This window comes from Mastigoproctus giganteus, chromosome 4 (assembly GCF_048544385.1).
Source record: "Mastigoproctus giganteus isolate SK-2022 chromosome 4, ASM4854438v1, whole genome shotgun sequence".
In the NCBI taxonomy this organism is placed as follows: domain Eukaryota; kingdom Metazoa; phylum Arthropoda; class Arachnida; order Uropygi; family Thelyphonidae; genus Mastigoproctus; species Mastigoproctus giganteus.
Window position 1 is genome coordinate 10,521,118 of NC_143578.1, and position 24,328 is coordinate 10,545,445.

Here is a 24,328-nt window from a genome sequence, read left to right on the forward strand (position 1 = left end):
CCTGATAAATTAGAGCTGACTAGAACTATAGTTTATATACTAATAGAAAAAGAACAACTTGGGGTTTTTGTTTTTCTCATTTCGTGATTTATGTATTTCAGGTGTTGGCTACAAAACGACAACTATATTACTGGATGGGAAAAGAATCAAACTGCAGCTGTGGTAAGTTGATAAAATATTTATCTAATTTTTTTTTTTTTTTTTATGTGAACCCCAAACACAAGAGGTATTAGAACCTATAGTACTTAGTACCGTGCTTGGGTTGGAGGTTGAGAAGACGAAAGAAGATTTTGTTGACATTGGACTTGAACTTCTGTAGATTGTAATTTTCAGGAAATACGTATCAAGGAAGATTGTTCCAGAAAACGGCAGTTGAATGAATAAATGAGGAAGATGAAAAGTTGGTTCTGTGGGTTTGAAGTTGGACAGTAAATGGATGTTGGTTGGTGGTGGCACGTGTTCGGACTGTTTTGAAAGAGAACGGGAATTATAGAAGCCAATTCAGAAGAACAGTGCCCATGGAAGTATCTGTAGAAGAGGCATGCAGCAGAAATAGTACTTCTATGAGAAAGCGAGTGGAGAGACTGTTTGAGATGAATCATTAATTAACCTAACTGCCCTCTTCTGAATGGAATCAAGAAGCCTGAGAGAGGCTTTGGGGGCACCACCCCAGATGTGGGAACAATATTCCATGGCTGGGCAGATTTGAGATTTTTACAGAGTGAGCAGCTGTTTGGGAGAAAAGTAACGCCGAGAGCGAAAGAGAAAACCAAGTTTTTTAGAATCATAGGAAGCAATATTTGTAATGTGCTTATGCCAAGAGAGATTAGAAGTCAGGGTAATCCCCAAAAGAGATATATCATTTTGCCTAGAAATCGGAGTGTCACTAAAGATAAGCATAGGAGCAGAAGAATCCTTTTTGCGAGATATAAGACAAGACTGAGTTTTAGAAGGATTGAAATCAACTAAGTTGTCTTTGCCCCACTGGAGAATTACCTGAAGATCGGCATTTAAGGATTTTCGAGAAGTTGAAGCTGATTGAGCAGGACAAGGTTTCTCAAAATGGAAAGTGGAATGCAATGTGCTATCATCGGCAAAACTATGGATAGGATTTCCAGTCAATGGAAGAAGGTCATTAATATACAAGAGGAAAAGAGTGGGGGAAAGAACTGAACCTTGTGGGACACCGGCATTAGTGGAGAAGTTAGAAGACAGAGAGCCATCTGCCATCACCCTCAGTGAACGATGAGAGAGAAAACTGGATAACCAATTACTAAAAACAGTTGGCAAATCATAAGATGGAATCTTGTTTAGAAGACCTTTATGCCAAACACGATCAAAAGCCTTTGAGATGTCAAGAGCAACTACTTGTGTTTCACCGAACCTTTCCATTGAATTAGTCCATAAATGGGTAACATAAGCCAGAATATCACCAGTGGATCGACACTAATGGAATCCATACTGGCGATCGTTGATCAGATGGAAGGTTTATAGGTAGTTTAAGAGTTGGCGGGTTAATTGATTTCTCCATTACTTTAGAAAGAGTAGAAGTAATTGCAATGGGACGATAATTGGATGGGAGGGATTTGTCACCCTTTTTAGGAACTGGCTGAATATGAGCAAATTTCCAAGCAGAAGGAAAAACACCTTTGGAATAAGAAAGTGAAAAACGGCAGCAAAGAATAGGAGTAAGTTCAGGAGCACAGGTTTTGAGAACAATTGGAGAAATACCATGAGGACCTGGAGCTTTCTTAGCATCAAGATTCATCAAAATCCTTCTGATATCCTTTTGATGGAAGACCACAGGAGGCATTGAATGGAGCGTGTTGGGAATGGTGGAAGGTTTTTTACCAAGATCATTAATACATGAGCTGGAAGAAAAATGGGATGCTAGCAGGTCAGCTTTATCCTTGGCTGAAGTGACAACAGAACCATCTGGTTTGGACAGAAGTGGGAGCAGAGATAGGCAAAAGTTGCGGCCAATAGCTTTGGCAAGAGACCAGAATGCTCAGCTATCATTATGGCAAGAAGCAAGTTTTCTACTCTTAGCCTGTTCAAACTCTAGTTTGGACTGATTAGTAACTGCTTTACAATTGTTGCGAGCTTTGGTGTAGGCAGAAAATGAAACTGAAGAATTAGAAACAAGCCAATTACGATATGCAACATTCTTCTCTTGAACAGCCTTAGCACATTTATTGGAAAACCAAGGTTTAGATAAAGGATGAGATTTTAAAGTGGAGTGTGGGATAAAGGATTCCATTCCTGCAAGAATAATTTCAGTGGTTCTTAATGCATGTTTCATTGTAATGCACTTACACGTGCATGCACGAATTTAAAAAAATTGCACATTTAAAGTATTCCTTCTAAACTTATAAATTTGCATTGCTGGTTCGAGAACTGCTAACTTAATATACCATTCTGTATATCCATATTGTAATCTATATATACAGGGTGTATGATATGTGGGACCCACTTCAGGGATGGATTTAGGACCTAAAAAACAATTTAAAAACAAAAAGTTCGTATAAACCTATGTCTGATTTTGTCTTGTTTTTGAGTTAAAGCCATTTGATTGTTGTCCATATTAGAGTTTGCCTTCAAATTTTCATACATCTATCCTACAACCATCCTTCCTCAACTTAAATGTATGCCCCTCACATGTGTAGAGGTGCCCTCACATGTGCCCCTCACAGTAAGAGGAAGAATGCCATTCACGTTGAGCTTTCTCAATTTATTCAAGGCCTTAAACACCTCATTCCTGCAGGTGGCTATTCTCCAGAAGCTGCAGTTTTGCAGAACTGAAGCCTTTCTATTTAAGAGCACCCTTTGTTCCCTTCGCCAATCTAGTTTCCCTTCTCTGCACCCATTCCAGCAGATCTACATCACTTTCTAAAGTGAGATCTCCAGACCTATATACAATATTCGAGATGAAGCCTAACCATGGCCTTGTACAAAGGGTAATCACCTCCTCATTCCTGCTGGCAAAGTTTTGTGTATCATTGACAAAACTCCTTGTGTTTCAGCAATTCTGTAATTAGCATAGCTAGTTCCATTCAACTGTTTACAAACAATGCTCTATCTCGTAGAGGGTCTTGCTGTAGTTATGTAAACAAGAACCCATAATGTTCTTTGAGATTTGAGTTAGTTTTAGTGAGAAGGGCGATATATTTGGTGCTTGTTATCAACATTTTGATAATGCAAATTGTAAATTGCAGAGTCTCCAGCCTCTGCAATTTACAGAACTGAAGTCTTTCTTGGTGCGAGCACCCTTTTGTTTTCACTTATCTCATTGCTCTTCTCTGCACCTGTTCCAACAGATCCACATCCCTCCCAAAATGAGGTTTCCATGCATACATGCAGTACTCAATGTGTGGCATAACCATTGCCTTATGCAGCATAATAAGTACCTCTTTGTCCATGCAGGCAAAATTCCTGTGGGCTCACATTTAACCCGGGGGGCTCACATCTGGTGAGTATGGGCTTGGCACACCCAGGGTCCTGAGCTGGATATCATCATTCTTCCCTCTCTTGGTGATTCCTTTTTACTGCTGACTCTTGTTCCTTTCTCTCTCTCTCTCTCTCTCTCTCTCTCTCTCTCTCTCTCTCTCAGGGTAAGTCAGAAAATTTTTTTTTTTCCTGGTGCAGCATAAGCCTCAGGCTTCCTTACACCATATGGCTAGTAATAATAATATTATCGACATTTCATGAGTTATCACAGCAGTCCATCTGTGCTTCTCAGGCAACTTCATGTCTGACTGCGCAGTTATCCCAGTCTTTTTGTGCTCCGCTACCTTGAGTGTAGTGCACCCAATTGGTATGTTATTCTGGGATTGTAGCAAACCATATGAAGTACATTTCATTTGTATGTTAAGTTTCAGTTGCCACTTCTCAGCCGTCTGCCTAATTTTTCTAGACCTTGTTACAGCAGCATGCCTTGATTACTATAATTCACCACTCTGCTAACATTGACATCATCTGCAAACTTAGACGTTATGTTTGACATGTCTCTTCAATTTCAATAATAAATATTGAAAACAGCAATGGGCCCAGCAAAGAAATGTGGGGAACTCCACTAATAGTTCAAGAAGAGCACTGCCCATTTATAACCACTTTGCCTTGTCCTATTCATACCTTTTTCTATAGCAGTAACTTGTCCTTGATGCCAAACTGCTCCAATATGTATAGCAGTATTTTAGATAATTTTTCTTCCACTTCTTAGTTTTCATGAAATAACATAGCTCTGTGTAATTTCACATACTTCTGGCATTCCCATCCCAAAAAAATTCCTTGTGTAACGGTAGATGCAAAATAACTATTTAGTTCATCAGCACTAAAACCATTCATCCCCCTACTTTCTAGTGTTTAACATAAGTGAAGAATTTTTGCATTCCTTGCCAGAAACTTCTCATCTGCTTTAACCTGCTTTTGTGACTTGGTTACTTACTAGGTTGTCTACTGTAGATTTGGTATCACATAATAATTGATATGCATTCCATGCATTTTTTCTCTGACACAAGTCTCATCAGTTCATCTGACATACAATTAGGCATTCTTATTTAGTATAAAAAGCCTAGTAGCTTCTGTAATTACTTCCTTCCCTGGATCCTGTTTAGAATTTGCTGTTGGCAGCATCATCAGTTGCTCCCACAACATAAACTGTCAGAAACCTCTGTCATTTACCTTTACGAAAACCTTTTCCTTTGCTGTTCACAGTACAGGAACTCCCCAACTTACGTAATGGTTGTGTTCTGCGGAACGCTACATAAGTTGGATTTTATGAGTGGGGAATCTCCCACATGCTTGCGCAGCACTCGCAACTGTGCTCGCTGAATTGATTGAATCAAAAAAGAAATGTTCGACAAACATGTAAATAGAATTATTTATTGTACTTATTCAATTTTTTATCTCGTGCACAGGAAAAGTTACAAAGCATACAATTTAAAAAATTTCAAAATTATAAAATTACAAAAAAAAGAGAGGAGACTGGCAAAAACATCAGTAAGTTTTACCTCTTGAGCATTGTTGCCAGAATCGACGTCTTCGGCTGATAAGTACGCATCTGCAGAGGTTGAGGACTGTGGAGATTTAGAAGGGGTCGGCCACTCAACCTTATGAATGAATATGCTAATAGATGACTTGACGGTGGCTTTTTTCTTTTCATCATAGATTTCTTTGTAGCAAGCAAGCATATCATTCACCCCTCTGTTAACTTTTAAGAATCGTTTGCACTCAGGATCCATCTTCTCAAACCTTGCCAATGCAATTTCACGAAATACCATTGCCACCTCTGGCGATGAAGCGTCTTGGTTGATCATTTGGTTAATCTTGAGCTTCGGCAGCATTTTCTGCTTTCATTATTGCTGCCTGCAAGTCAATATGTTATTAGTTAGATAATTCCTTCTCTTCTTCCTCTAACTCCTCCACGTCTTTGGCTTACAGGCATATTTTAGCTGCAGTAGCTCTTGCGCCAAGAATTCTTAAATCAAATCGAATCAACCACGTCTTTTGCATCAACCTCCAACTGAAATAGCTCTGCAACCTTCACAATCTTATCTGTAACCTCTTCATATGATTTGTCCTTTTCAAATCCTCCGTAGCCTTTACATTCCATGGGCATATTTTCTTCTGTGCACCATTTAAACAACTTTTAATAATTTCCACCCAGGCCCTTGTTAATGTTTAAGATGGCATGGTAAATATTGTAAGATTTCCAAAAGTCTCTTAACGTAAAATTTTTCTCGTCTACTGCAGACAATGCCTGAGCAAATGTTATGTGTAAATAGTATGCTTTTAAATTCAAAATAATACCCTGATCCATAGGTTGGATGAGTGAAGTTGTTTTTGGGGGTAGAAATATTATCACGTTCAAATTGAAATCATCTAGATGCATAGGATGTCCAGGAACATTATCTAATAGAAACAAAATCGTGAAAGGAATGTCGTTGTCTTTACAATATTTTTCAACCACGGGAATGAAGCAGCATTAAAACCAATCCTCAAAGAGATATTGTTATCCATGCTCTCTGGTTCGATCCGAAATGCACGGGTAGGGTGGCTTTATTGATTCCCTTAAATGCCCGAGGATTTCGAGAATGGTACACAAGCAGTGGTTTTATGTGTAATCTCTCGCTGCATTAGCCAAGCAAGAGCGTGGTCCTATCTTTTGATGCCTGTAAACCTGGCATTGTATTTTCCTCTTTGGCACTGTATGTTCAATCCGGCATTTTTTTCCAATACAGAGCAGTCTCGTAAAAAAAAATTTGTTGCATTGAATAGCCACCTTCATCAATAATTTTTTCCAAAACATCACAAAATTTCTCTGCAGCTGCAGAATCGGCACTGGCGACTTCGCCGTATACTTTAATGTTGTGGAAACCAGCACGACGCTTGAACCTATTAAACCACTGCTTGCCACAAACTTGGATTGGGATTCGTCATACTTATCCTTAATGCCTTTATAAATATCTGTTGCATTTACTTGAATGGTCATTAGACTCAGGTGCACTCACTTCTGAATCTGATTTTCCATCCATATTATTAACAGCTGTTCTATCTTCGATGCCGCCTCCGTAGCCAGGTGGGAAGGAGCAGCAGTGCGTAGTACACGCTTCTTGATTATACCGGGGTTTGAGCCCGTCACCACCAAATACGGAGGATGCGGAAAGGTCAGGGAATGACCACCGCATATCCCGGAGCAATATGGCCTTAGTTGCTAATGCTCCTAAAAACCAAATAACAAACAACAAACTATCTTCGATATATAGCACACCTGAACACTTTTGTGATCACTGTTGATCTTAAGTGCATTGATCCTTTGACATGTTCTTTTATATGCGCACTGTCCTTTAAAATAGTACTCACTGTTGAAGCAGCAAGACCTAATTCCCTTGCAATAGATGACAAACTTTGTCCTGTTTTGTACTTCTTAATCATTTTCATTTCTAAATCAATTTTGTTTTGTTTCCTGGCACTACCACCACTTGCACTTTTTGTTGGCTGCTTTCCCTTCATCATTGTAATACTAAATAGGAATGAAGAGAAGTTTCTGAAAATTTGTTTTTTATATGATTGAAGATTTCAGTGAAGAGGAACACAGTTCACCATAACATCGTAATGTAAAAACCCACACGATTGCAGTTATCGGTATTATCTCAAATGCAATAAGATCGAGTTTACTACCAGTTTATAATTAGATGCACTAACAGAAAAGCCCAATAAATCGGAAAGTGCAAATGGTTTTTATTGTTTTTTTGGTTGTGACCTCCAGAAACGTGCTTTAGAAAAATATCACAAAGGCATTTAAAATTGATTCTTATAACCAGGTGCACTACCATGTGAAAGGGTAGTGAAATTTCCATTATAAATATGACCTTTTAGAGAGATAGTTTAGTAATATAGCGAAATTTTCAGCTTCCAAGTACTTGGAATGAATTACAAAAAAAAAAAAAAAAACAGTTATTGCATTCACATTATATTTTCACGATACCTCCATTTACTCCTATTTGATGCAGAATATGTTTTCACCGGCCAGCAAAAACTTATGTAAAGTTGAATTTCTGTAAGTCGAGTATTACGTAAGCCTGTAGTAACATTTTTAAGTAAATCCTACATCGATACACTGATCACGGCCACCTAATAGTTCTTTTATCTGCAGATTCTTAATGCGTAAAAAGCCCATGCTGATAATCAGTTCAAGGGCATTGCTTTTTCTTGTTGCCTCTAACATGCTGGTGTAGAAAACAGTCATCCAATAAATTCACAAAATTATTGCTACTGTGTGAGTGGCCAACCCATATCTCTTATGTCTGAATGACAGTCTCTCCAATATCCACACAATATCTGCATTTGATGACTTAACCAGTACTTCAAATTTATTTACTATGCTCTTAACATTATTGTATATGCAAGTGTACCTGAACCTGTTTTCCTTCTTAGCAATCCTAACGTGGCCCAGTGTATTTGCTTGTTCCTTGAGGACTTCTGGCTGGCCCTGAAATCACCAATTCTTTCCTTTACAGGCTGCTGCATGTTCCAATAGAAGCAGTGCAGGAATCATTTGCACTTCTGCCTGCGGCTGCTGTTAATCCACTAGTCTGTGTATCCTCCATGTAGTTAGTAGTTTTCTGGCCCACCTAACACTACCTCAATAGCATCAGAAATATTCTTTCACCCCTTCTATTTAAGTGTATCCTATACCCTGTAAAAACAGTCTCTCCTATTAATGACTTGGAGTGGTGCAGTGGTTTTCACTTTTGGACAACCACTAACAAATTTGAAAAAACCAAAGAACATTAACTATAGTGCTATTGATTGCTGTTGTAGCATTTCTGTAAGAGGCATAGTGTCATACACAAAACATCTGGTGGCTATTTGAATGCTGCTAGCAAGAGCAATAAGCTTTTTTAGAAGCATCTCACTGAGGTCTGACTGAAATTTGTGGTAGTGGAGTCTGAAGGACATCATGCATGAACTTTCATTTATTATTATTAGTAATTTGAGTGGAGAATATTCTTTAGGACAAAAGTATTCAGAGAATATTCTCTGAACGATTAACTCTGATTATTACTTATTAACTGGGCACTATTCAGTTTGTGCCATAACAACAAAGTTGTAAAGTAATGATGTAACGTGTTAGTTATTGCATATTGGAAATCCATTAAATTATGTGTACAACACAAAAATTCATCTTGCTATTAAATATTTATCTTTTCGTTTTAATAAGATAGTTGAAAATACTTTAATTCATCATATATCATATATCATCTCTTTAAAGTCAGTTTTAAAATATTCATTGTTTTATAGGGAAACATCGGGACAAGGTCGTTTCTCTACTATTATTAGATCATATTCTAGAGGAGCACAGGTAAGTAAACTCCGTCTTGTTATGTAACAGTTTGATCTTATTAGTAAAAGTTGCAATAAGTTATCCTAGTACAATATTAAAACATTATTTATGATTAAAAATGCTACGCATATTAGTATCTTCTTGAAACTGGCTATGATTCTAGCACCATTCTTGCTGTAATATGATTAGGATTGCTCCTACTTCCTGTATATGATGCATATTTGCCAATTCTTCTGATTTAATTAGGTTTTTTTTATGATTGAGTGTTTCAGTATGAAAAGTATTTGAAGTAAATAATTACTTCAGATGCAAACAATATCAGATAAGAAAAGGAAATATTATTTTTAAGAATTTAATGATGTATATATGCAAATTTATATAAGAGTATATCACCTGGTGGGAAAAGTGTCAGGAAAATTTTTTTTCTCCAGAAAACAATTATATGATATACAAAGTGGACTTTGTATATCATATAATTTGATTTTTAATAAAGATTTTACTTTTTTATATAATAAAAAAAGTATCATTAATTACTCTGAGTGTAGTATTCTGTTGTTATTGGTTATCAGCTAGTTCTGCGTTGTGTATTGTGTTGTTATTAAAATAAAATTAAGTTACTCTAATTATTTAGTTTTGTTTTATTAACCCATCACTGGTAAAATGTCACCTGACAGCTGATCCTTGAAAACATTCCCATGTTAATCACTGTTTAAAAATGTGAAATATTTTTTCTACTTTTCTGTATGTAGTTAAACTTTTGCTGCAGTAGTTTCTGAAGTAATTTTTTTAATGATTTTCCTAAATTGTTCCTGCAAACCTGTTGGGTGATCTGCTACCATATTTGCAACTGTTTGGCTTTTTGCTTGAAGAATGGCATGGTTCCAAATCTAGATTTGTTTCCAGATGAGTGCCAATGCTTTTTTGTTTATTATTTCTTGGTACTTGTTTTTATTCTCCCACTAGTAAATGTCTGCAGTCTTACCTCAGTTGCTTTTGAAAAATTTATTATTATTTTCACATTGTAAAGATAAGAACATGAAACTATATTCTCTCCAGTGGACTTCGGGAAATAACATTTGTAATTAAAAATTTTGTGCACTGTGATGCCAAATTTCACAGGTATTAATTTTGAAAGGACCTGAAAATAGAAGTAATTAACAGTATGAAATATATATATATATATGTATATATGTATGAAATATATATATATATTGGTTTTTAATATTTATATACATAAGCTGAAATATATGCACATGCCTGAAATTTCATGCTCTTAATAGTCTTTTAAACTTAGAAATGGATGAGACTGTTTTAATTTTTTATTAAAACTTACAAAGTTACATATAATAAGTATTGCAGTCCATTAAAAAAATATTAAATATTGGCATTCGTATTAATAGTGGCAAATAATGCTAAAGAACAACCTTATACAGCATTAGCCAAAAAACGGAAAACAAAAACACTACCCTTCTCGTTTGTCCATCCCTTCTAATAATATGTTAATTCTCCTTTTTTTTTTTCTTTTTTTTTTTTTTTTTTTTTTTTTTTTTTTGTCAAATATTTAATAAGTTATTTAAACCAACTCTAACATGAGTTGTTTGTTCCAACAACAATTACTCTGGTTGAAAATAAATTTTCACATATTTATTCTGCAGCCATCTTTTTTTCAATTTAAGTTTGTCACCTTGTGTGTATTGTCAAAAAAAAAAAAAGTATGATTACTTTCATTATTAAGTTTATTCGATGATGACAGTATTCTTACTCCTCATTTAATGTTTTCTTCTATTGCATTGTGTAAGCAGGATTAAAAAGAAAGTTGGGCAATTATCGGGTGATTGGCAATTGTTTTTTTTGGGGTGCCACCACTGCTAGCTTAAGCTAAGTTGTTTGTGAATTACTGTGAGCTCATTGAGTGATGTTACAGTCAATTTGAGCAAGTTGCCATGGTGTACTATAAGTTGAATTCAACCAGCTCATGAAACATATTTTGAATAGCCAGCACTGTATAATTGAACAGAACTAAGGAGAGAAAAAAATTAAAAAAATAATTAAAAGCGAACTTTAAAATGCAGTTATTGCATTTTGTTAGAACAAAAGCCTTGATTTTTGGAGTGATCATATTTAACTTTGCAACCGATACTAAGATAAAAACTTTTTCATGTTATTGTATTACATTAGTAAGTAACCTGTTTGTTTCTACATATAAAGTTATATTACTCTTTCATTCTGTGGTTAATCATTTGACTGTGGGCCATTGTTAGTATTCAGCAGAATGTGATGAATCAATTCAAATATTTGAATGAAAATAAAAAATGCAATTTAGCTGTTTTTGCAAATTATATTTGCCAGTTACATTGCACTTTTATTTCCACAATTCTAATATTGCACTGGTATTATTTTACTTCCTTGGCTATGTCCTTGATTGGCTAAAATCAACAAATATCAACTTAGTTGGTATTTCATGGCTTTTATTCAAACAAGTTTTTTTTTAGTTGTCTGCCTCTTCTGCATTAGATTGAATATAAAGTTCATTTTAAAAATTTGCATTCATTAACATTAGAGTGGCAAATGATCCAAGAAAGCAAGTTTATACAACAGCCAAAAAAAAAAAAAAAAAACCTTCCATTTCACCTATTCATTTCTTCCAATAGTTTGTCTAATTCTTCCTTGACTTTATTTAAACTATCAACTTCCACAACAACAGATGGAAGTTTGTTCCAGCAATCAACCACACAGCCAATACACTTGATTTTTTTTCTCAGAAACAACCCTTCTAAATACATGGTCGAGGTGAGTGGTCCTCTAGGCACCTCAGATCACAACTTGGTGATGGTCTCTTCCCCAATGCAGCCTTTCCCTCATGGCCATTCTCACCCTTGTGTTGTTTGGCATTACAAAAATAATAAAAAATGGGATGATCTGCAAGATTTCTTTTCCTCTTTCGTATTACTGTTTCATATCTTCTGATGTCACTGTTTGCTCAGATCATGTTATTCTCATAGGAATGAAATCCTATAATTCACCTGGCACCTTAAAATCTCATCCTTCATCTAAACCTTGGTTTTCCAATAAATATGCTAAGGCTTAAGCAAAGAATGATGCATATCATAATTGGCTTGTATCGAAATCTACAGGTCATTTTCTGCTTACACCAAAGCTTGCAGCAATTTCAAAGCAGTTATTAATCAGTCCAAACTGGATTTCGAACAGGCTAAGAGTAGAAGATTCTTTATAACTACAAGAGCAGGCCATGCTGATTTAAAAAAAAAAAAAAAAAAGCCTTGCAGAAGTACCCAAATCTTCAGTTAATATGCAAGACTTTGTGCCCGGGCAAAATTGCAGACACGTACACATTCTGACCTAATGCAACATTTTCATTAGCATGGTCCTATCCAGTGCACCTGAAGAAAATGGCAACTATATTAGGGCTTGAGGGAACAAATATAGATGATGTAGAGAGGTTGTTAACCTCCCACAGTGAGTCCCTTACCAGAATGACCTGCAGGAAATCTATACTTCCTTCAGAAAAAACACAGGAGTGAGTCTGAACTTACTCCTGTGAAGGTTTTGACTATTTTGACTATTGAGGGAAGGCTTTCACTACATTATCAACACGTGAATTTATTGTAGAAGCATGACAGTGACTTCTCATGAGTTAGTGCCATGAAGAAAGTTCGAGCTGGAATGCTGTAGTTTACGAATTTTGCATAAGGAGAGGGGAAGCTAAACAGTAGAAGCTGGATTCACTTTTTATACATTGGCCCGTGGAGTCCTGTAAGCATTTTGCTTACCTACATACTTTAACAGAATATGTATACAATGTATAAAGCTTTTTATTGTGGTGCTTTATCATTTTACTTTAAATTTTGCACAAAAATAGCATTTTGCTGAAAAAAATAGCTTCCCCCTCTGTACATGGAGATGATAGAGTGCATCCTCTGCGTTAATTGGGGGTGACCTATAATTTACAACTAGGTGGAACTTTAATATCATCCAGTTTGCTCACTGCTTGCAATCCAGTGGAAACTTCTTTGATGTGATGCTTAAAATACTTAATTTCATTTATCCTGTCATGTGACCCGGGTTACAGTCAGGACCTTTTTTTTTTATTATTAAATTATAGTTTCTCCATGCAGATTTGTTTATAAATATTCCTTTGTGATAAGTATACCATTTGTTTTATTTATAAGAGTGTGTTGAGCGTATATAATTCATAAGGAGCCTTGAAATCCATGGAAACTGTTCAAAAACGAGTATGTTGCAGTAATTTAATAGCACTTCTTCACAATTCTTATATAATTACATCCATATTTGGCCTTTTTAAGGCATTTTTCACTTCTGCTGTTTGTCCGTGAAAGCTATTATAAAACAAGCATGCTATGGTGATTTAATAGCACTCCTTGATAATTTTGCCATATTTCTTTGATCTGGTAAGAATAGCATTGTTCGCCCTGATTTTTCTTCTTGGATGGTCACTTTTGATTCTGCTTTAAACTCATTAGTGCTAAGCAAATGATTTTTTCATAGAATGCAATTACCAATACTGAAATCCAACTTATATGTTAGATAAATTAAAAGGAAACAAAAATAATAAAAACTATAGAAAATGACTTTATTTCAGACTTTATTTTTAGCTTTTCACTTGAAATTGTTCCTTTTTAGTATTATACCATTCTGTTGATGAAGCCTGAATAACTTTCTTGTAAGATTGCATGATATAACAATAACATATTTGCTGTTTTGACTGTTTTAGGGTATTATATTGGTATATGATATAACAAATAAATGGTCCTTTGATGGTATTGACAGGTGGCTACAAGAAGTTGAAGAGGTCAGTATTATATAAATACTTATTGCTTATTTGTTTTAGGAAGAAATTTTTTTTTTTAGTAGTATTTTGCTGAATGATCGTTTCAAAGAATTGCATGATATAGTTTAGAAAGAAATGAAAATGTTACACCCACATTCCTATGTGAGTTTAATAGTGAAAAGCATACAGTGCTGGTTTACCTTATTCTTTCAAGTTGTCACTCTTGGGTTAACCCTACAATTTATAGATTCTGGCCCTTCTGAATAGAACGAATCTGGCCGTATCTAAAGGATCTTTGTGTCATTTTGTCAGTATCGTTAATAATGGAGGACAATGAAAATAATATAGAACTGCATTGAAGCACAAATACAGTGCAACCTCAATGTATTGTGGTTTTGGATATAAAACCAAGTATGGTTGTGACTCCAAGGGGGACTAAAAATATGCAGTTTATGGAAAAACAAATTTTCCGATATACACTAGCAGAAACTGTATATCTCACTCTGCTGTTCTGTAGTGTATTCCCTCAGACAATTAAATTTTTATAAACGGTGGTTTCTCCTCTGTCTTGCTTCAGTTAGAGATGCAAAAAAATACATAAAGGAACCTTTATGTATTTTTTTGTGCATGGGACAATCACAACAATTTAATGGGACAATTTAATTGTGCATGGGACAATCACAAAAGTAAACATTTTCCTCTGTGATAAGGATTGGCTACCATATTTGTCAGTTTCAATATATTAGGTTATAAATTTTTGTAAACAACTGTATGTAACATTCTTTTCAAGCATGAAACATATTTAGAATGGCAAAAGCTGCTATAGGCATAATGTAAACCGTGCATGAATTGACAAACAGTTTGCATTATGCCTGTAGCAGCAAGTTACTGCTGCCGACTTCAGTCAGCATTTTTCATAATTATACTGAGTTGTGTGGCTTATTTCATATTTATGCACTATACTGTAAATTGGATTCCCTGGAAACATAGCTTATTTGGAAGTGTGAGAACAGCAAAATAGTAAAACTAGAAGGAAAAAAAAACATGCAAAATGAAAATCGCTTATATAAAAATTTTAATAAGTATCTTTTAGTCACTATGTCGAAAATTGGAAAAAAATTGGTTAAATTTTGCTTTCAACTGTAATGCACTTTGCTTATAAAGCAAATTTTAAAGTTATCCTCCCAATATCTGCCAGATAAAACAAGATCCAGAGTTGTGGCACTCCGGATTCAGATGAAACAGATGAGAAGTGTTTATTAGCAAGACTGAGAATTTACACATCTGTTTTTATTATTGGGAGAAAATCCACCCCATTGCACATCCTGTCATACCGAACTTACAGTCCGCCACTTGCTTGTAGACCGTCCTCTTTACTTATTCATCCATTCTAGTAGCTTTCAGTCATTTAGGAAATTGAACGAAGCCCAGATTTTATCCCATTTTCTTGTAAATTATGCAAACATAGAACTCAGCATACTAAAATTATACAGGCCAATATGCATGTATATAATTCAATTGTTAAAAGGTATACGAAATAAACTATGAACTGACACAATTTGGCCTTAGTAGCCCCTGTGTCATTGAACTTAATGCCAACAACAACCAATGTCTGCATTATATTGAGGTTACACTGCATGCAACCTTGACACTTCAACTGCAACCTCAATATAATGCAGACATTGGGAGGATAAGTTTGGAGCTTAAACTATAGTTTTTTGAATACTCAGTATCCTCGAATAAGCCACACATCCCATTTTTTAAGACATGGGGAGGGGGAAAAAATTTGTTTTCAAATCAAACTATCCAAACCAGTGTGAGAAAAATGTATGTTCATGTGTTTTTTTTTTTTTTTTTTTTTTTTTCCCCGTAAGCAAAGCTGCTGAGTCTCCAGCCACTTGATTATTTTCCTCATTGGGGTGAACTTATGCTCTCCAGTAGCCATCCATTGTGTGTGTGTGTGTGTGTGTATATATATATATATATATATATATATATATAATTATATTTAAATAATGTTGGAAAAGTATTACTTAATAAAAATAAAAAGGAGGGTACAGCACACATCAAAGGCAGCAAAAAGCACATTCCTCTATATAATGCTTGATACATAGTCATATGAATTAGAATAAGGTTTAAAATAAAATAATGCCAGCAGTACGGCAAGACAAGAGTGAAAAAACAAAATTAAACCTAAATTAAAATCTAACAGGAAGGGAAAAGAAAGGTAACAAGAATAAAAATATATTGCAACGGAAACTCTAAATTAATTTAGAAAATCTAATTATACGAATAATAATTCATTGAAATTTAAAGCCAATTAAATAGAAATTTAGCGGTGCCCCCTCTGATGCACTCCAGTGGCTTTGCACTGGAGTGCTCTTGTCTGTTCTATTTTTGATTTTTGCTGCACCAGGACCACCGCTGTTCAATTCCCTGCATTGGCGGTTCGATCTGGGGATCGGTGTGGCGGACTGATCTTGCGATCGTTTTGCCTTTGCGGTGATTTGTTTAGCGTTCGAAATGCAGCGATTCCCTGACCATTATTGGCCTTGTGGTCCTCTGTTGAGATGGGGCATAATGGTCAGTCTATTTTTTCTATTTTTGTTTTGTTTTATTGTGAATGGTTTAAATCTCTGTTTGGTGATATTTCACATAAATTTGGACCTGGTGCCCATCAGAGGGGGCACCGCTAAATTTCTATTTAATTGGCTTTAAATTTCAATGAATTATTATTCGTATAATTAGATTTTCTAAATTAATTTAGAGTTTCCATTGCAATATATTTTTATTCTTGTTACCTTTCTTTTCCCTTCCTGTTAGATTTGAATTTAGGTTTAATTTTGTTTTTTTGCTCTTGTCTTGCTGTACTGCTGGCATTATTTTATTTTAAACCTTATTCTAATTCATATATATATATATATATATATATATATATATAAATTCTTTTCAGTGTGGTTCTAAATGGCCGATTTTGACAAACATCAAGTGATTGCAGCATCAGTGTCAGTCCTGTGGGGATAATGACTGTATCCATGTTATGCCTTCAAAGGCATTTTTCATTTCTTTTGTTATGTGCCCATGGAAGCATGTTCAAAAATGAGCATGCTGCAGTGATTTAATAGCACTCCTTGACAGTTCCCTCATGACTAGATCCATATTTGTTCTCATATTTGGGCTTTTAAAGGCACTTTGCATTTCTGTTGTGTACCTATGGAAGCTGTCCTAAAACAATCATGCTGTGGTAATTTAATAGCACTTCTTGATAATTTTGCCATACTTGTTTGATCTGATAAGGATCATAGCATTGTCCACCCTGATTCTTCTACTTGGATGGTCACACTTTGCATTAACTTTTAATACTGCTTTAAACTCATATAGGAAAGTGCATACTTATTTTCTTGTATCTTGTTGACTTTTAATAAAATTATAGTAATTCTTAATCAGACCACTTTCACCATTCTTGTAATAAAATTTAAAAGTGCTTTATCTTTAGGTACCATTTTAAAACAAACTTGGCTGTTCTTGGTTATTTTAGACCTACAATTTCAAGCTTTTTGTTCTTCGTGATGAAGAATAAGGCCACGACGAGCCCACACTTGAATTCTCCATTTCCAGTGTTATTCCTTTTTATAATTAATGCAAAAGCTAATTTCTTTATTGGAGTGAATAAATTGCTTAGATCAGGGATCCAGAACCTTTTTGGAGCCAGCATCCAAATCAGGAAAAGAGAACAAAAGGGCAAATTTTTTTTGAGATGTAACATACTATACAAGATTATTCAAAAAGAAGTAAACAAACGACACAGCAGAAGATAATTGTACTGTATTATATCATTTTATTATATCTTGTTTATATTGATTATATCAATAATTGAGAGAAAATATTTCATTTTTATATTTTACTGTACTACTCCGTGAGAGCTCCAGGTTCCCAACTCCTGGTTTAAATAAAGATGAGAGTTTGGGATGGAATGGGGAATAAAGGATTTCATTCCTATAAGAATGATTTCACTAAGGCAATCTTAGCAAGTGTTGGGATCAGAAGATTGAGAACAGTGGTCCAACCAGGGCTAGAAATCACAGAGATGCCATTTTGCACTCTTGTAGTGCCAGATGACACCAGGAGGATGCATGTGCTTACTTGAAAATTACTGGTATGTCTCTAGCATTTTTGAATCAGAAGAAGTAGGTTTGTAGTTTACGCTGGTTTAACATCTCACTAATGAAGATAGAGATTGCTTAAGTACAAAGCTGTTATTGTTGACCATTTGTATAGATTTTGGAACCACCAATGGCCCGAGAGTTTTCGGATTTGCTCTTCTGAGCATAACACTATTAATAGATGGGAATCCATATTCATCCCTCTTCGAAACTGTGATTCTTGGATGGGATGAACAGTTCTGCCTGGCGTGCTCCCAAGCTATTTCCGGTTCCAGTGCACGTATGGAGGTGATCCTGCAGATATTTAAGGATGTACTATAGCACGTTAAGTGTTACTGTTGATAAAGGAGGCTGATGCCTTTGAAAGCTATGGTTGTTTTTATTGCTTTTATTCCGTGATTTCTATCACATTTTACTTCATTTTACATGCTTTATTTTTATGGTTTTATTGTGTAAATAGTGTATTTTATTTTATTACCAGTTTAATTTTAATCTAGTTTTCACTATACCATTTTTATTTGAATGAAATATCAGTTTTACGGTTGGTGTAGTATTGCAGTTCTGAAAGTGTTTTAAGTAAATTTTTAACAGTAATATTCTGACGGTTGCCCACCACAATCAAGAGCTAAAGAAATATCAGGATTAAATCAAGTTGAATCCTTCTTTAAACATTTACTTTTGGATTAATTTAAGAGATCGAAAAAATTCTTGATGTGGCAGTTGGAAGGTATATTATTTGTAGGATTAAGCTCAAATGAAGGTTAACACAACACTGCATTCCTGGCTGGATTGCTAATATAACTTAACATGGTAAGATTTTAAAATGATGTAATTTAACTAATATACAGGGTTCGTCACATTATTATGACCACCTACCTAGTATCCAGAATATGTGCCTCTCGCAGCATGCACCGCAGCCAGCCGCCATTGGAGGGACTCTAACTCTGCAGGAGGTTGCTGCGGGTATCTGTGACTATGCAGACTGCAGCGCACCTCGGAGTTCCTGTATGTCCCTTGGTGGAGGATCCATCTGTCTGATGTGTTGATCGAGGTGGTCCCATAGATTTTCAATTGGGTTAAGATCCAGGGAATTCGGTGGCCAAGGGAGTATCTTGAAGTCTTCGTCCTGCTCCTCAAACCACTCACGGACAATTCTGGCAACGTGGCATGGCGCATTGTCTTACTGATAGATACCACCGTCCCCAGGGAACGTGGTCAACATGTACGGGTGTACCTGATTGGTGACGATTGATAGGTAACCATTTGCATTCAGGGTGCTCTCCAGAGGTATCAGCGGACCCAAGCCATGCCATGAAAACATTCTCCAGACCATAACGCCACCAGCCTGCCTTCTGCCAACAATCGTGTCCTGGTGCCTGTTCTCGGAGGTTGCACGCCAAATACGCTACCGTCCTTCCACTCATTGGAGCAGAAACCGTGACTCATCGGAGAAGGCCACTTGGCCGGGGTCCAGTGTCGGTGTTGCTGTGCAAACGGATGGCGTTGTTTGCGATGAGTGGCCGTCAGCATGGGTGCTGTCACCAAGTGTCTGCTCCAGAGCCCACTGCGCAACAGGGTTTGCTGCACTGTCATGTTGGAGACCTTTCTGGTGGCCCCACGGTTCATTTGGATGGCCAGTTGAGCAACAGTAGCGTGCCGATCGGTCCTGACCAACCGTTTCAGCTGACATTCACCTCTGGGATCAGCGGTGCATGAAGCTCCACAGTTGGCACGTCGGGTCGTCAAAACTGCCCCATTCATCCAATCTTGATACTCTTTCACCACTGCAGCACGTGAGCATTTCACAAAGTCTGCTGTTTCGGAAATGCTGGCATCCCTGGCCCGATAGCCAATGATCATGCCTTTTTTCCAGGTCTGATAAGTCGCGTGCTTTGCCCATGACAGAGGCTCTTACTGTGTTCACGGATGCCGATCATCAAGTCTTATATGCTTGCGGTGTGTGAACTTGATCCGTGTGCTGTATGATTTGCTAGGAGTGTGTGATGTCTGCATTGGGGGTGATCATGATATTGTGACTGGTCTCTCTCTATATATATATATATATATATATAATTATTGCCTTCAGAATACCAAGGGCAAGTTATAAACTGAAATCCTCAGGATGGACTGAAAGAAGACTTGAAATATATGACAGTTTAGGCCAGATTATTTTAAAACATTTTTCTAAATATGCAGCCAAAAATACAGTGTTGTGTTAGCCTTCATTAAAGTTTAATCTTCTGCATAACATGTCTTTCGATCACCATATCAAACTTGACATACTATGAAAGACTGATTTGGTCGGTTCATTGTATTTAAAAAAACAAATGCCAGCTCCCCTTTCTACTGGAATAGGGGATAGATGGAGAAAATGAATGAATGAAATCATTCCTAAAGGTCTCCAGATTAAGGATCCGGTTAAAAACAGATGTCCAGGATATAATCAATAACATAACACTTTTCTTACAGATGGTAGTGTACATATATAAACCTCAGAAGGTTAAGGACACAAATACAGAGGACTTTCCAGGAAATTGCTTGAAAGAACAAAAATATGAAAAACCGGGATGTGTTTCAAGATCACTTCAAATTAAGACACAATATGGCCCTGGCAGCCTACGTGTCAAACTCCATCACAACAACATCACTTCAAATTGGAAACTTCACAAAAAGTTCTGGCAACTGAATAGACCATTGATGGCAAAAAATCAAATGAAATAATTATCATGGAAGTTTTCTGATCTTAAGCATTTCTGATTTCACATTTTGTACCATTTTCAATATACATATTTTTTTGTCCATAGTTCAAGACCTCCCCCTTTCTTTTTTTTTTTTTAAATATTAAGGATTTTATTTATTTATTTTAGCATGCCCCTGGGATTCCAAAAATATTGATTGGAAACAGGTTGCATCTGGCTTTTAAGAGACAAGTAAATGAATTGAATGCTGAAGTTTATTCAAGAAAGCACAATATGGTTTTCTTTGAAGTTAGTCCCCTTTGTAATTACAACATTACTGAGTCCTTTGTTGAGCTTTCTCGAATGGCGTTACTCAGGAACGGAATGGAAAGGTTGTGGAGAAGCAATAAGGGTAAGATTTTTTTTTAACACTCAGTTCATTATTAATGTTAAAAGAGAACTGTCATAACATATTGATCTTCAGTTTTTCACATTTTAAATTTTGTATGTATTTGACAGTGTCTAAGCTGACAGCTTTAAAATGATTAAAAGGAAATTCTTTAATTCTTGCAAGTTAATGTCTCTGCAAGTGGAATGCTATCTTCAACTTCAAAGGCATAACACAAAAAGTAAAATGTAAATACACTTATGCCAAGTAGTTAAAAGTATTTTATTAGTCCAGTAGCTACATGTAAGCTATTATATCCATTAATGTTTCAGGTATTTGTGCCAGCAAAAAGGAGAATTGTGGTAATGAAACACTATACTTTTAGCTGTTAGTAATGAAAGGCTTGAAATTAAGGATAAGTAGTGTGTGATGCCAAGATATCTGAAAAATGCTACTACCAGATGTTTTTGATAGTGATTGTCATCAGTGGGATAACAAAATTGGAGATTGAGAGGAGGAAATTCTGAACAGAGCTATGATGCACCAGAAAATGGCAGCCATTATGGTTATAGTGAGGAAAAATTTTGTAGGCAAACTGAACAGCATTCACTATATCAATGAGAAAAGGTATTGGCAGCTCAAGGTCACTCACAACAGAGGCTTCTTTTCCATGTCATTAATATAGGCTGGGGAGCCAAGTGAGTGATCTTGAGCTGCCTTTTGTTTTTCTCCATACTGTAGCTGCCTCCCCCCACATAATTTGTTTACTGACTGCTGAAAGTAAGCATTACATTTCTTAGACTAACAGTTTGTTGATGAGAAAAGGTGACATTATAGCTCCAGTGTGATGTAGAGAAGTTAGCGAATACGAATAACCTTGACCTGTCTGTACCATTTGTCTGACTTTAGTGTATCATAGCCCTGCTTAGCTTTTTCTGCCAGCTTAGAGTACTAATTAAAATCCTTTTATTACTATAACAGTATAAGTTTTTATTTAAATTTTTCTAATTTTTTTTTTTTTCCCTGTATTATGTAAAAAGTTAATATTAGTAAGAGTAGTGGTCATGTCTCATTAAATTTCATTAATAACAGTGAAGTTTATAATATAAAATTCATTCATACTTTCCTGCATTAAAAAAATGCCTTTAACTATCTACCCTACCATTTGTATTCAGGCAACCCCTGTTGATATTTGGTCACGTCCTACATGTGTATCATATGTCAAACACAACTGTGAATATACTTGTAGGCCTTTGAGGAGACAGTAGTATGGTTGTGAATGCAAAATACTGTGATCAATAGAGGTAATGGAGTTTCAGTGGCACTGAAGAGCCCTAGATTGATGATTAGCGATGTGATCTGCAAAATGGAATTGGACTGGTACTAAAACAGTCATGAAACAAACTGGGAAACCTCTGAAGGTAATAAATGTGATGGGAGGGCCCTGCGAAGGATCGTCCACTTGGAATGCAGCTCAAAGTTGTTGCAGCACAGGCCCAAGGTGAAACGATTGAGACTGGACAGTTCAAAGTCCCGACCTCACTCCTGTAGAGAACCTCTGGGATTAATTGGAATTGTTGATTGCATTTAAGGAGAGACAGCTCAAAAAACAGCACTGAACTGGTTACCACTTTGAAAGCCAAATGGTGAAAAATATCGGAAGGCATTTACAAAATACTGGTGGAGAGTTTTCATGGAGATTAGACTCATAGAGGCTAAGGGTTACGCCTGCTGTAGCAGAGGTGTGTGTTGTTTTGTTTTTGCATGCTTTTGGTTACCTGACCATACTTAAGGGTATAGTGAATAAAAAAGTGTATCTAATCATCATTACAGATCAGATACAGCTGAGAACATTGCACATTTATCCCTATGGACAGGGACACTTTCAAGATGACAATGCAACTATCCACCATGCTAAATGTGTAAATGAAAGTGTGGTTTGAGAAAGAAATTCAAGTATCTACCCTGACTAGTTCAATTTCAGGATCTCAATCCATTTTGCATGTGGGATGAACTGGAAAAGCATATCTTTCAGTACAATCCTTTGCCTAAGCCACTCCAGGAATTGGGAACAGTTTTGTTACATGAATGGTCCAGTATTCCTTTTGTCACTTTTCAACACCTTGACTCCTTGCCATATTGTCAGAGCAATTGTGTAAGCCAAGGTTGGTCTATGAATGCTGTTTTAAGGGTGGTCTCATAACATTCTATTACCTCATGGTCTTAATAAAGTGGCTAGGCGGACCACGTAGAAAATTATCATACTAATTAATATTTAAAAAGCATAATTTGTGTTGATTTATTTTAAAATGCCAATAAATTAATAACTAAGAAAATTGTCATGAAAAATTATTTCTAATGTTTTATTGGTCAGTTGGTAGAAATTTTAGAAAATCTGCTGATCTGCAATACATTTTGGATTGGGAAATTATCCAGGACTTTAAAAACCATTTATAAATGATAGTGTCAAGTTTCATATTTAACCTCATGTCTGTTATTGATGTACAATCTGAATAAAACTTCAATGTTTATCACCACTTTTTCATATTATAGGAATGCAATGTAGAAATTTGAAGTGTTGATGCCAAAATGCAGAAGTTATGCACTGACTTGCTAGCATAACTACCACCATTCAAAAAAAAAAAAAAAACTAATCTAGAAGTTAGTCCACAAATTCCATGTTTCATTGGGTGTGTTGCTCTGGCAATTTGAGAAGGGGAACTTTTCCAAGGCATCCTGATTTCACTCAGATTCTGTGCATCCTATTGGTTGTTTCTAATTTTACTTAATCTGATTTTCCTGCAGTACTGTAAACCCTTGATTTTACTGACTAATGGGAAGGGGGGTCCATTACTGCTACTACTGTATAGTAGTGTCTGAAAAACTTATTCAGAGTTGGAGCTAAGAAGCTAAAGTTGAGATACTAGCGAATCTTCATAAATACTCCTTAAGTTTAGCCTTGCTATTTATAGTATCTGACAGTTTGTACACCATATTCCTCATAGGTAGTAAGTAGACACACCACATAACTTTAGTTTCTGCACAACACTCAGGCTATGATAATATACTAAGTGAAGTTTTAATAAAGAAAGAAGACTAGAACTTAACGGTGTGATAGTGAGCATATCCAAACAGACTAGGATTCTTACTGGCAATTACGTGACTCAAGTTCCCAGCTTTTCCTGTCTCATGAGCTCAGAATACACATGGTCAAATTATTTTGTCTGTTAAATTTGAAGTTTGATAATCAAGGTTGGTAAAACTGAGGATTTGCTGAAATTGTGTGCCTTTTCTAGGTTTATTTAAAGTACTTTTCTCTAGATTTTAGTCAGGTTGTGTTATTTAATGTACAGGACACTGGCTTTTAGTATTACATTTAGTATATGTAATATTTGTTATTACATATAACATATGTAATACTAAAAGGTTATGTGTAACAAGAAG

General features: G+C 35.8%; 1 protein-coding gene across 1 annotated transcript in view; it reads left to right on the top strand.

Moving 5' to 3' along the window:
• Rab40 (RAS oncogene family member Rab40) overlaps positions 1 to 24,328 on the top strand; it is a 58,201-nt gene that overhangs the window by 23,466 nt on the left and 10,407 nt on the right. The window contains exons 3-6 of the mRNA XM_090371350.1: positions 102 to 162; positions 8,803 to 8,863; positions 13,599 to 13,676; positions 20,686 to 20,908. Coding sequence (XP_090227476.1) covers positions 102 to 162; positions 8,803 to 8,863; positions 13,599 to 13,676; positions 20,686 to 20,908 — 423 coding nt within the window. The remainder of the gene's footprint in view (positions 1 to 101; positions 163 to 8,802; positions 8,864 to 13,598; positions 13,677 to 20,685; positions 20,909 to 24,328) is intronic.